This window comes from Taudactylus pleione, unplaced genomic scaffold (assembly GCF_031769625.1).
Source record: "Taudactylus pleione unplaced genomic scaffold, aTauple2 ptg001827l, whole genome shotgun sequence".
Taxonomy (NCBI): domain Eukaryota; kingdom Metazoa; phylum Chordata; class Amphibia; order Anura; family Myobatrachidae; genus Taudactylus; species Taudactylus pleione.
The window spans coordinates 424183-439240 of NW_028286224.1; the positions used below are offsets into that span (position 1 = coordinate 424183).

A 15058-nucleotide genomic window follows, 5' to 3' on the forward strand; every position below is an offset into this window, starting at 1 on the left:
TAACACTTCTGGTTACAGCTCTGGTTGAGACTCTATTGTAAGGGGAAGCAGTCGGGAAGCAGACGGACGGAAGCCCAACCGTCGGCTTCCCAACTGTCTAATCTCGGCAAGGGGTTAAATGACAGGCATCGAAATCCCGACACCTGTCATTTTACCTATGCTGGGAGCCTGACACCCGGCTTACCAATCGAAGTTAAGCCGGGCGCGGACAGCCGCTGTGGGGAGGGTTAAGCTGTCCACACACATAGCGATATTTTACCCGATCTGGCCGATTCCGACACATTGGAACGACAGATCATGTAAAATATGGCCAAATCGTGAGTGGATCGTGAGTCCCCACTCACGATCACGATGTGATGCGCGTCCCCGCTGGTCGCACATCGCATCGTCAGATCTGCCATGCAGTAGGGCAGATCTGACAATCTAGGAGGCGATGCACTGTGACAGTCTGGATGCAGGCGAGATCGTATGAAGATTGGACGCCATGCGGCCGGCGGTCAGTCATACTGTATCCATTGTAAGCTGGGAAAAGGGTGCAGGGACTGTATATGTGCTTCAGTGCAGCACTAAGAGTGGTCTGTGGGCCTAATTCAGAGATGCTGTATGCATGATGCTTACGAACATCTGCAATATTTTTAGATCTGCGCATGGACAGAAACGCACTACTCATGTGCAGATCTGGGCTTGTAATGACGCTCGCAGTGCCCCAAATGCTGCAGCATAATTGACATGCTGCTGGCATTTAGGGCAGCGTCAGGAATCGTTAAAGAAAATGGGGACATGTTGACCCCATTTTCTGGTCCTGCCAAAGCCAGTGGCTGTGTCCTTAAACGCAGCTTCACTGGCCCTGGATGCCTGATTTAACCAAACATCCCAATGGTCACACATTTGCTCCGATCATGCGTCCTCGGATGCAGTAGCGGATCTCAGAAGCCGACAGTGGGTATTTTAACTGAAGGCACCACCAGCGGCTTTTGCGTAGTTTAGCACAGCCGTACAAAGGTGGAAAGGCGGCCTGATGCATGTCTCAGTAGGGAGGAGTGTAGAGAGTGGCACAGCATACCGCAGTATAATGAATACAATACTCTGCCCCACTAATGGGCACAACCTTCAGCAGACGAGGGTTCGAGGCAAATATGGATCAAAGAGTAGAAATATGCCATTCTTTCCTCCATATTTATATAATAAGTGTTATCTTTTCTAAATATTGTAACTAATATTGATGAGTTTTTACACATGTTAAGAATATTACTAAATCTGCTTTTTAGAGTCTTTCCTCAGAACAGTGGTATTTGGGCAGCATTTCAAGAAAGGATGCAGAGAATGCTCTTAGATCAATCAATCAGGTAAAGTCATGCACTCTTTTTATTAGAGTTTAATGTAACATTCCTAAAATAATACACATATTATCATTTTCAGTGTCAAGAAGGTTTGTGTTACACCAGTGTTTCCCCAAACTCTATCCTCAAAGCATCATAAGAGCCCAGGTTTTAAGGATATTCATACTTAAGCCATACTTCCCAACACCTATGTTTGTAAATTTGGGGCTCCCCTAAAAAGGGCTGCCCCAGGCTCTTTCCGAACTGTTAGCAGATGCCTTGCAAACGCGCACAACATCTCTTTACCCACTGCTCTGCTTTGCTTGTGCTTCAGCTTGGATATTATTAAACTTGGGGGTAGATTTACTAAAGCTTCTAAAACAGACAAGTATAGACGTTCCCCATAGCAACCAATCAGATTCTGTATATCATTTTCTAGGATGCAAAAGAGAAATGATGGTTAGAATCTGATTGGTTTCTATGGGCTACACCTTCACTTTTTATTTTTATAAGCTTTTATAAAGTCTACCCCCTGGACCAGGCTTGGCCAAACTGTGGCCCCCAGCTGTTGTGAATCTACAAGTCACAGCATGTTCTGCTATCAATCAGCTGGTAAAGCATGCTGGTAGTTGTAGTTTCACAACAGCTGAAGAGCCACAGGACAGTCATGTCTGCCCTTGACTGTTAGGGTGAAAGGACAGTTTTATAAAACCAAGATTCAGGGCAGAGCTCAATATGGGGTCACTTTTATGGGTAATAGTGGCTCAGAGGAAGCCAACATTTCCAATACAACCTAATGCTGCCAAGAATGTGCTCACTTGTATTGATAACATGTTTTTGATGGTCTTTAATATGTGGGAATAGATTTATTTTATAGACCACCAAAATGTCATTTTCTGATAGATATATATATATAAGCAAACATTTTATTAGCATGTTATCCCAGAACAGGGACCCCCATATTTACCATACCCACATTTTGTACATGTCATGAGCAATGACCCATGGAATACCAGCCAATTCCCCAAATGACAGTAGCTAGTGCCTTCCACATCATACCAGAAGTGCACCACAATATATGAGCAATGACCCATAGTATACCAGCCAGTTCCCCATATGACAGTAGCTAGTGCCTTCCACATCATACCAGAAGTGCACCACAATATATGAGCAATGACCCATAGTATACCAGCCAGTTCCCCATATGACAGTAGCTAGTACCTCCCACATCATACCAGAAGTGCTCCACAATATATGAGCAATGACCCATGGAATACCAGCCAATTCCCCATATGACAGTAGCTAGTGCCTTCCACATCATACCAGAAGTGCTCCACAATATATGAGCAATGACCCATAGTATACCAGCCAGTTCCCCATATGACAGTAGCTAGTACCTTCCACATCATACCAGAAGTGCACCACAATATATGAGCAATGACCCATAGTATACCAGCCAGTTCCCCATATGACAGTAGCTAGTACCTTCCACATCATACCAGAAGTGCTCCACTTTAGAACTTCCAGGAAAGCTGATGGATTTCATTCTATGTAATCACTAGTAGTTTCATCCAATGAACACAGAATCTGTAGAGCCTGTACAGTAACACAGAGCGACTTCAACAGCAACATGTAGTATTAATGAGTGAGTGGCTTAAGCTGGCCATACACATACACGACCAGTATAAGATCTGATTCATCATACGATTTCCCTTCCTGTACTGAAATTTACCATATTTGTTTGTAAGTTTATATTTAAAAGATATTAAAAATATATACATTTTTTTGCAGGATGGCACATTTCTGGTGAGAAATTGCTCCCAATCAACAACGTCACAACCATATGTTCTTATGGTACTGTACAGAAATAAAGTCTATAATGTGCGGATTCGCTACGACCAGAATAATCAAGCATACATTCTGGGATCAAAAGGGCAAGAGGTATAGTATACTTCAGTTATTACTATGTTATTACCAAATTAATATGCCTGTGACAGACTAGACATGAAGAGTCATGTGGGATACACAATGGTGAGGAAGATGAGGGAATTTGGGGCACAATAAGATGAGAAGGGCACCTACAGTATGTTTATGAATAGTAAGGCCATGTAAACAAAGACTAATATTAGTTAACATTCTCACCGTTGACTTACATGAGAACCTGTCAACATTCTTGTGTTAACATTCTGAATGTCGACATACAGTAGTGCATGTCAAACTCATATACCACACACAAATGCAACACAGCATTCGGTGTAGGATGTTTTTCCCAACAATCAATGCAGCTGAGACAGAGCTCTGGGTAAGTGGGCAAGTCACCGACAGAGCAGCTACAGTTGAGATAGCTGGGATGGAATTGAAATACCTGCGGCTGTTTAGCCCAACAGCGGATGCCCGACAGGAGGAGATCCCGACTGGGGCAGGTAAGTACCCTAACTCTCCCCTGTCCCCCCCCCTAACCCTCCCTTAGTGGTGCCTAACCCTAACCTCCCCCCTAGTGCCTAACTCTAACCTCCCCCCTAGAGCCTGACCCTAGCCTCCCCCCTAGTGCCTAACCCTAACCCCCTCTTACTGCTCCCTAAACCTAACCCTAATCTCCCCCTGGTGGTGCCTAACCATCCCCCTAGGGGTGCCAAACCCTAATCTCCCCCCTCAATCCTAACCCCGCTAGACTCCCTAATCTTAACCCTCCCCCTTCACGGCAAACACTAAGGGTGTCCCGGACTTGCCTTAGTTCAGGCTGGTGTCCTCTGCGTTCCGGTGTCGGGATTAACATAGGTGTCGGTATTTCGACGCCTATGTTAAATCCCGTGCCGGGATTACAATGTCGGGATTGAGAGCCTGATCCAGACCCGATCACTAGCGCTATGCGCTCGCAAGCGGGTCAATGGTGGCCCAGTGCACATGCACACGACGGAGCCGGCTCCGTTGTGCGCCTGCACGAGACTCGGATAGCGACGGGCAAACTGTCGCTCTGGGTCTCGTACCAAAGGGGGCGTGCTTTCAATGTTGCGTGACAGCACGCCCCCTTTGGTGGGCGGGCTGGGGGAGTGGCTGCCCAAACGGAGGCGTTCCCATGTGAACGCCTCCGTTTGGGGCCGGCCCCACTGACATCACGAGTGATGTCAGTGGGAGAGATTTCGGCTCTGTGACAGCCAAAATCTCTCTGGGGCTTGCAGCAACGAGACCCTACCACAAGGGTCTCATCTCAAGCCCGATGGTCGCGATGGTCTTGACCATCGCTACCATTTTCCTGGCCGCTCGCTATAGCAGTGGGTGGTACCCACAGGAGGCCGCTCTAAAAAACAAGAAGGCCAGCTCTGATTCAGGGCCTGAGACCGGTGGCCAAACGGCTGTCGGTCTCATAACTACATCCCGCTGGGATATATGCATGCATTAGCACACACACACTCAGTGCTCACTTTATTAGGCACATCTTTCTAGTAATGGGTATAAACCACAGCTGCCTTCAGAAAAGCTTGATATCTTTGTGGCATGGAATCCACAAGGTGCTCCAAATATCCCTTAGACATTCTGGTCCGTGCTGACATGACGGCATCACACAGATTGTCCAGTTGCACATTCATGCTGCAAATGTCCCATTCCACGCCTCCCGGGCCCGGCCAGGCTCTTTAAAACCCTGGCTAAAGGGCCTAATGTGTGCCAAGAAAACATTCCCCATACCATTACACAAACACATACCTAAGCCATTAACACAAGGCTGGATGGATCCATGGATAATTGTTGATTACACCAAATTCTGACCCTATTGTAGCACCTGTATGTCACAGGAGAAATCAAACAACATTTTTTAATTTTTAAACTGGCAAGTTATGGTGAGCCTACAGATGTGTCCACATACATCTATCTCTGTGCGCTACAAGTCGTGTTACACATAACGCGTTAGCACTGTGTGACTCGGTAGCGCAGAGCATCTTTTCATGTGGCTTTTACCTTTCAAATATGTCTTATTCGCACAGCAAATAGAACGCACACGCAGCTAATGATATGCAGCATGCCTATATTCTGTGTGTGACTGCGGGTGTATCTGCATGTGAAATGCTACCTTACAGTGTCAGCAGCTGTGACTCTTTGTGTTCTATTCCATACATTGGAGTGCTCCTCCCTGGGAGAAGCCCGGGGAGGAAAAGCAGGTGGGAGGTACAGGGGGCGGGGCCGTATGGGTTGCATCATTAATCCCCGCCCCCTCGTGACTATTTGCTGCACATATTTAAATAAGGGTTGGGGCCAAAATGATGCGATTCTCATAGAAACGCGTCATTTGGTTACGCCTCCTACTCGCAGACCCGCCGGTCCGCAAGAACTAATACAGACCATGAAAGCAGGGCCTCACGATCCTTCTGACTTTTTGGGTTTTAAGAAGGAGGTGTCATAAAAGTTACCCTTATTCTGCCCACTTCACTAGGAAGTGGGCAGAATGTGGGAGAAGTGCCTACCCATGTGGAAGGTTACTTGAAAAATCGGTAGCCTCCCGTGACTTCCGTGAGGGTAGGCATGTATGTTCTATTCACATCGCGAATATTGTAAGATGCATTTGAAAGGAAAAAGTTGCACAAAAAGACACTCGGTGCTACCATGTCGTGCTATGGTATGGTGCAATTAGAAGGACTGTCTTCTGCTGCTATAGCCCATCCACTTCAAGGCTCGATATGATGTGCATTTAGATGTTTTTCTGCATACCACTGAACCAGGGCCGGTTCTTTGCATACGCATGGTACGCAGCTGAGTAGGGCACCACATAGTGGAGGGTGCCTCAGCTGCAACCATGCGGACTGTGGGTAGCTGTGTCTCTGTGACACAACTGCACTAGCGCGAGTTGTGCTGACCAGACGGAGTTCGGTCAGCAATACACAGTGACAAACACACAGCCGCCGGCGCCGGCAGCAGTGTTTGTTTTAATCAGCAGCCAATGAGAGTCTGTCAGAATCTCATTGACTGCTGCGCCCACTGCCGGAGCTGGGCTGGAGCTCACTCATGAGCTCCATCTTCCGGCTCCCGCAGTGGCTAATGGGAGAGACGTCATGACATCTCTCCCATAATGCAGAGCGGGCCGGCCCGGGAGGACGGACGGAGGAGCGGATAGTGGCGGGAGCAGGAGCCGGACCGGGTAAGTGGGTTTTTTTTTTGTATTACATGTGTGTCTACTGAGGGGGACACTACAAGGGGGGACTGCAACTGGGGCACTGCATTGGGGGACCACTACTGGATGCACTGCATAAGGGGGGGTACCTCCACTGGGGGCAGTACAAGGGGGGGACTACTACTAGGGGCACTACAAGGGGGGAACTACTACTAGGGGCACTACAAGGGGGGGGGACTACAACTGGGGGCACTACAAGGGGGGTACCACTACTGGGGGCACTGCAAAGTGGGGTGGGGACAACCACTTGGGCACTGCATCGGGGGACCACTACTGGGGGTACTGTATATGGGGCACTACTGGGGGGACTGCATAAGGTGCATATGGAATGAAAAGGACTGTTCCCAGAGTGACAAGAAAGGGGTGTGTGTCATGGTTAAGGCTTTTTCCATGAGTCCACGGCCCCTTAATTTGTTTGGGCACATGCAACAATTTGCCTGGGGGCACCAAAAAATATACTCGCTTACCAAAAAATTTAGGTTAGGGCCGGCCCTGGTTGTAACGCATGGTAATTTGAATTACTGTTGCCTTCCTGTCATCTAGAACTAGTCTTCTCTATCTCCTCTAATATTGTTAAGGTATTTTACCCACAAAACCGTTGTTCACAGGATTTTTGTTTTGCCCACCATTCTCTGTATAATGTAGAGCGGCCACATCAAACTTACTTACTCCCTGGGGCCACATTAGGGAACATGAAGAGTTTAGGGGGTGTGGTCAGGGGAGAGTGGACAAAACTACTATAGGGTTACAGCCATTGTTTTTCAGATTTCCAGCCATTTTCTTACCAATCTAAAAAAGAGCCCCCTCATGCTCATTTATCTGCCAACCCAGAGCCTCCTCATGCCCCTTTATACAGTGTGTCCTTGTACATGTCCTTGTGCAACAGCGCCAAATAATAGCCCCTCTCGGTGCGCATCCCGATCAAAGGGACGCCGGGCGCTGAGCTCGGATAGCCGCAGGGGAGGGGGGGGGGGGGGGAGGGTTAGGTTTAGGGCTCCCAGGGGGGACTTAGGGAAAGGCACCCTCCCAGGATGTTAGGGTTAGGCTAGGGGAAGGGGGGGGTTAGGCAACCCCCCGGGGGACTTAGGTTTAGGTAGCGGGGAAGGGGGGTTAGGTTTAGGCACTTAGAGGGGGTATTAGGGTTAGGTACTGGGGGGAGGTTAGGGTTAGGCACCCCTAAGGGAGGGTTAGGGGGTAGAATTAGGTTAGTTGTACTTACCTTAGGGATGATCGGGATTTCCACTGCTGCCGGGATGCTGGTGTCGGGATTCCAACCGCCGGATATGCGTCTGGCAGTAAATCATACCGATTCCTATTATATATACTATATTGTGTATAATATATATATATATATATATATATATATTGTATAACCTGTATATTATGTGTATGTCAGGCTGTATTCTCACATATTTCATATTACTTTGCACAGATATAAGGATTGGTCCAAATTACAATAACTTAGAATTTGTTTTGTTTTTTTCTGTCTCACAACAGCCTTTTGGGTCAGTATCTGATATTATCAACTTCTTCCGCCAAACCCCTCTTCTTCTCATTGATGGGAAAGACCGGGGTTCCAGGCAACACTGCAAGCTTACATATATTGCTGCCCGGAGCTTTCATTAAGACATGGTTCAACTGGAAATTTGCAACTGATAATGAACTAAGCTTTATAATAAAATGTACTGTTTTCACTGGTAGATACATTTTAAGAACAGGTTTGTAGCATGAGTACTGTACATACCCTGCTTACAAAAACAAACATCACTAAGCAACAACTATTACCAGTATTTGACTATTATTATTATTTTCATAAATGCAATTTTTTGAGAATATTTGATTCTTATTCTCAGGTTGCCTTACAGAATTTTTCACAATTGACGAAAAACAGATGGAGCAGCTTTAAAGACTATGATATTTGGTGCATCAGTGCTTTTCCCTTGTTTAATCATAAATGTGGGTGAATTAGCATAGGTACCTCAATGGGTCAACTTGTGAGTAAAGCTGGGTACACACCTATACAATTCTTCCGGCCATTCTTTCGATTATGACTGGGTCGCACGATATAAGAGTGTGTATGCACCTTCGATCATGTTTTGTTGGAAGAAAACTGGTTGAATCGAAGGATGGCAGCAGTAGCGCACACAGGGGGGATTTGAGTACCCAGAAACCCCTCCTGATGGATCAGAAACATTTTTTTTTTAGACTGAGACAACTTTGGAGCATGCGCTGCAGCTCCTCAGACAGAGCTCTGAGATCGGCAGAGCTCTCTGTGTGTGCGCTGGAGTGTATACATGCAGATGGCCAAGTAGGAGGTGCTGCACAAGTCCTGTTTTAGCTTCTCCCGTGCCATTGTGGAGTTGTACAGTGAGTATTATCCTCTTAGCCAGTCAGGACCACGGCTGGTTTGGGCCGGCGGTGAGTCAGTGTATGTGGGGGAGCTAGGGGGCCATCTGTAGTTCAGGGGTGTGTGTCTGGGAGGGGAGAATGGGCAGTCCAAGTGTGGGGGGGGGGTAGAGGTCTGGAGCCCAAGTGTGTGTGTGTGTGGGGAGCAGTCTGCAGTCCAACTCTACTTACCAAAATGTATCCATGTGTGAGAGGCATGTGGGTGTGTATATATATATATATATATATATATATAGATGTACATATGCAACGTATCAGAGCCTTACGCCCCTTTTATCAAGGTATTCAGAAACGTTGGAAATTATACTACACTTTTTGACCTGTTTCAAAGACGGAGTGCAGCTGCATTTGTACTTCTATGACTATTCATCTATGGCAGAGGGCACCTAAGCAGATGAAGTGTTATTTGAGTGCCGGATCACCAATAGCTCATATACTGTATATATATATATCTATATATATATATATATATATATATATATATAGATATATATATATAAAACATATGTGAAAACCTGCCTCTGGGCAGATTAATATTCATCTGATTCAACCGGGTGAGATTGGATCACATGTGCAGTGTGTATGCACTTTGACTGTTCTTGCGATTCTACACCAGCAGCAGCGCAGCCTCTGTGCATGGTACAATAATTTTCTTTCAATATTTTGGCAGTTGGGTATCGAAGGTCGGTAGTATGATTATATAGGTGTGTACGCATGTATTGGAACTTTGGTTGGGACTTCCTATCGGGAGTTAAGTCGATCAAAACAATCGCATCGAAACAGTGATCGCGAAAGTGTGTACAGTGTACCCAGCTTAACACCAGATCATGCTCTCTATCTCAAACAAAGATGTTCTATGTTACAATTTTCCAGTCATGTTTACATCATTTTCAATTCCATGCCTAAAATATACTAATCACAATAAAAATAAAAAGATTTATTTCCTTTTTCTGTTTTAACTAACAATTTCTGGATAAAATATCCCCCACCTGTTTCATAAACAAGATTTACGCCAGTGGTTCTCAAACTTTCCTAAATCACGGACGCACCACGAGTTTAGATTGCTAAAATGTGCCCTGTCATTATGAAGGCATCCCTCTGATCTCAGAGTGACCTCGGGCTGGCCCGCCTCCCGGTCAGCTTCATTCCACCTCTTTCCGGCCACTGTGCATTGATTGGACAGATAGGTGACAACAAATAATCTGATTCACTGGCAGGTTGCCATGGCAGCCAGGGGCAGGGTTTGTTTGGGTGTCAGACGTGGAGCGGCGCGACTGCTGTGCAATTTCAATTGCAGCCCAGACACAGTGCTGTCTGCTGTGGATAGGCCATGGCGGTGACTGGAAGACGCCACAGCCGGAGCTTGGTGTTTGGTGCCGACATCCCTGCTGTGCTCACACCAGGCGCTTTAGAAGTGAAGATGTTGCCCATAGCAACCAATCAGATTCTACTTAACATTTAACTAGCACTTCTAGAAAATAATAGCTAGAATCTGGTTGGTTGCTATGGGCAACATCTCCACTTCTAAAGACCCTTACTTTAGTAAATTTACACCCAGGTGTGCAAGCCACTGCTGCAGGCTAATAGGGTATGGGGTCTTTCTGTATGGTGCCTGCCTATACTGACCCCTGCCCACAGTATGAGTATAGGTGGGTGATATGTTCTGGGTGACCCCGCTATGTACCAGCACAGCAGTTGTCTGCACAACCTGTATTGTTACCCACACAGTGTCATATTATAATGCCCCTGCTCACTGCATGAGATGCCCATACCTCGTATTAGTCATGAATGTCTGCTACTGTGAACTTTAGCATTCCCGCTAGGATGGACACGCCTCCAAAATGGTGGGGAGGAGCTGTGTCACAATACTATGCCTCCTCGAGAGGGCACACCCCTTTTTGCCTCAGGAGAGTGCAGATGTAGCCTCCTAGGTGATCAGCACCATGCCCTAAAAAATTTCTAGAGTGAATACTAGAGTGTCAGCATTTTTTCCCGCCAGCCTTCGGCAAAAAGTTTCTTATTGAGAAATTCAGCAAAAAATATGAAATTATTGTACTTTTCTGTCATTCTTAGGTTCAGTTATGCGATGGTGGATAGAATTGCGCTTCTGTTTGTTCAAATATTTAATGGATGGCAGCCGCCAGTGCTGGCTTTGCCTACATGCAAGCTTAGACTAGGCTGCTGGGGAATCAGGTAATTCCCCGGTGGGCCCCACTGTGTTGTGGCTATGCCCCTTTCTGTGAGGGGTGGGGCTTAGCGGGCCACAAACGGGGGGAGGGCACTGCCATGCATGTTCTGGGTTACTGTCAGAACATGACAGTCCCAGCTCCCAGTCTGTCTGTGCTGTGACTCCTGACTGTACTGTGACTCCTGGTGGTGGATGCAGGCAGTAGCCCCCGTGCAGTGCACTTTTCCCTTCCCTCTCACAGTCCACTTCCTCATGCATAGACTAAGCTCCGCCCCCACCAGACAACGAGGAGCTGCTGCTGCTGTTCCTAATGGAGGCTAGAAATACTGCCCTGGAAAGTGGTGAGATTTCAATGTTGGATACATGCAGCTGTACCTCAATGTTGCTAACCACAGAAAAGTATTGTTTTTTTTTTTTTTAAATATATAAAAGTATATCTAGATATAAGGATTCCCTATATACTGTATGTACTATATAAGGTAATTTTACTCTAAAAAAGTGTACACTAAGGGCCTGATTCAGAGACGCAATGGTGATTTTTACGCAGATCAAGGGATTGTTTGCTATTACGCATGCATAAACTCCACACTGCGCACGCACTGCAATATATTTGCGATTCCAAATGTACAGAAGAACCATTTTCAAAATGAGTGACAGGTAGTCGGCGTTTGGCGGAGGTAAAGGACGGTTAGATGAACACAGGTGTGTCTGACCGTTTAAACGCTATTACATGTGCATAACCTGTAAATTAGCCCTTGTGATTTCCTGCGTAGCATGAGAGCTCTCTGCGTGTCAGGGGAGCTGCAGAGTCTGCGCTTGGTCAGATTCGCAACAAGGGCACGATGGCCGCTCGCTCGTTGTGCGTGGATGTTACCGATATTTATGCAGGAAAGCGACTTTATATGCATATGAGGCAGCAGTGGGCGTCTGAACACTCGGGTAAGCTTTGGAACTATTAGCATATTTTGGCAGTTGTGTTGTGTGATGTGATAACATCTCTAAATCAGGCCATCAGTATATAGGAAACCCTCCTCCGTATACAGGGCCGCCATCAGAAATTGTGGGGCACGGGACTGACAAAATAGCCGGGCCCCCCTCCCCATGTTCCTGCAACTCCAGACCCCATTCTATCTTGCCAACCAGCACCCCTTCTGTCTCCCCAGCCAGCCTCCCTCATTATTTTTACATTCCCCATGCCCACTCCTTACCTTATATATTTTAGGATTTTGCCTTCACCCCACACAATCTCTTACAATATATATGTGATATATATGTATTTGATTTTTTTTCCCAAGACCACCTCCACCCTTTCCCTTATACAGTATGTGTCCCTAATAATCTTGTGTCTCCTTTCTTACTTACCAGTTCTTCCATTTCTTTCTCTGTTTCTCTTCTTGCCTGTGATCACTGCTGGGGATCGGCTGGGCTAATGCTGGCCAGGGAGGGCAAGCTGCTCTTCTGTGCATGAGACGTCCCAACATCTCAGTCACTCCCAGTCTCAGTGCAGCGTGCCGACATATGAAGGAAGAGGGATTCTGGGTCGGGAGGCATACGCAGTCACTGAAGTAGCTGCACCTTCCAGTAACAAAACTGTACCGGCTTGGAAGGCAGATGTCACCTTGGCCTCTGGGTAGAAGCCAGGTGTGGGCCCCCCTCTCTGTCTGGGCCCGGGACTCCAGGCCCGGCAGTCCCTCCCCTGATGGCGGCCCTGTTCATATATAGGGAACTCAACCGGCACAGTATTCTTTAAAAATCTGCATACCAATAGGTGTTATGATGGACTTACCCATTTAGAATAATTTGAACACCCTTCACTTCTAAGGACAATAGGAGGTGAACAAATTGACAGACTTTATGAGAGAGATACATTGATATACTATTGGATTATTGGTGTTTTTATGTTCTTTTTAGCAGTAATTCAGTATATTATCAATTGATATAATACCTTTTATGCATAGACACATGTTGTCTTTGTTTTCTATTTTTAATAAAACTTTTTATTATATAAACAAACAATTGCGGCAACAACTCCACTTCTAAAAACCCGCACTTTAGTAAATATACTCCTCAGTCTCAGTAGCTAGATTTTTTTTACAAGTTAAATTTATATCATCCTCACAGTTAAAAGGTGAATTGGCCAGGGTCGGTGCAAGGCTTTAGGTACCTTAGGCAAAACTTCTGCCTGTGCCCCCCCCCCCTCCCAACTAAATGTGACATTTCTAGGTACTGCAGCCGGGGGTATACTGCAGCATTAGCAGAAATTCATGCTACTGCATTACTATCCACCTCATAGATAGATATAGTTAGAACACACACATTATATGTGTGTATATATATATATATATATATATCTATATATACATACACACACACACACAACATACACATATAAATATATCTATATATTTAGTATCAGAACAGAATGAGACTGGGTAATACCAGACAGCCCTAGAGGTATGAGGACCTGGCCTGCAGGCTTACGCTCTATAGAGTGATGACCCCTGCCTGGCTGCCACTGGACGATCGCAGAGGCCGATGCCTGCCTGTTACCCATGCCGATGCCAGCCAGTGCCCAACCAGAAACCCATCACCAGCACCACCACTACAATGCCCAGAATCTGCACTTGCCTGCATGTCTCCCGGGAAGTAGACTACATGGTACAGCTGCTGCCCTCTCCTCCGCGGCGGGCACAGCAACACGTCGTTACACCTGCTGAGCTCAGCCCCGGCCACCGCCAGCAGCGGAAAGGGCTCCAGGGCACCTCTCACCCACGCACACACGTTCATTACTGCGGCCACGGCCTAGAGCAGCAGATGGTGGGCGGTGCGCAGGGCTGGGAGTGAAGTACACATCCTGCTGTACAGTAAGTGACCAGGAGAACAGGACAGGTGAAGCGCAGTCAGCGAATGGCATAATCACGCCAGAACCATAGTTCGCTCACCATGGCAACGGGCAACTCTCCGGATGGCTTTGAAACTTTGACGCATTGATGTGTGATGTCTCACACGTGGGGCAGAGAGAGCGAAGCGCTGACACTCAGCTATTGGCTCCACACACTGGTGTTCCTCCCCCTCTTCTCTGCTCTTAGCCCAGTATCCAGTGTTGTCATGGGGGGGTGGAAGCAGGTGTAGAGAGGCGCCCGCTGCCGGGGTAGGTAGCTTTTCCCAGGTCTCTCAGCTGGCAGGAGTGGCTTCCAGGAGAGAGGCAAGACCATGTCTCCTCTCCAAGGCAGCCTCAGCGTGCCGCCTGTCAGCTCCTGGCGCCCTTAGACAGCTGCCTAATGCTACCTAATGGAAGCGCCGGCCCTGGGATTAGCATATCTATGAACATATTTTATTAATGTCACTCTGTGGGGTCTATTTATTAGGACAACCCTTTCTCTGGCTTTTTGGAGTTCTATCGCTAGTAAGCTCCTTCATCTATTTGCACATATTATTGCCATGCCTCTCTGTTCACTGGGCACACCCACTTTGGCAAATGGTTATGTCCCTTCAGTGGGCCCCTACCATTGCAATCCCCTGGAGGGCCTTTTATGCCCCAGTCCGATACTGCCTACATGGTCCATAAATAATTTGATTTAGTACTGACCACCAACCCCTGGCACCCCTGCAATTGCTCTGTGACACCGCAGGTTGCACAGCACCCAGTTTGGGAACCACTGGTTTAGGCTACTTACCTGTACAGATATCGTTAAGCAGGCTGTATTTTTTTATCTTTCTTTTTTGAGAGTGTTGTAAAGTTGAATGAGTGACTCAAAAATAAAAATTCCCATTCTAACACATATAAATGAAGAGTATTGAACCTTATTGCAATTTATTTAAAGAAAAACGCTAGGAATGTATTATTGGTTAGGTAGACTATCAATGTACCTATTGATTTCTCTCTGCTAATGGCTCCTATATATGAATAATGAAGTCCCAGGCGGCTGATGTCTTTCCTAAATGATTCCCCAGGGCAGGGCCAGAGTGCCCATCCAGCACTTC

General features: G+C 46.7%; 1 protein-coding gene across 1 annotated transcript in view; it reads left to right on the forward strand.

Annotated features, from left to right (window-relative positions):
• The window catches only part of LCP2 (lymphocyte cytosolic protein 2), a 197971-nt gene extending 189110 nt beyond the window's left edge, over positions 1-8861 (forward strand). Inside the window, exons 19-21 of the mRNA XM_088465046.1 lie at positions 1269-1346; positions 3111-3260; positions 7978-8861. Of these exons, the coding sequence (XP_088321172.1) occupies positions 1269-1346; positions 3111-3260; positions 7978-8106 (357 nt within the window). The 3' untranslated portion in view covers positions 8107-8861. The remainder of the gene's footprint in view (positions 1-1268; positions 1347-3110; positions 3261-7977) is intronic.
• The last annotated feature ends 6197 nt before the right edge of the window (positions 8862-15058 follow it).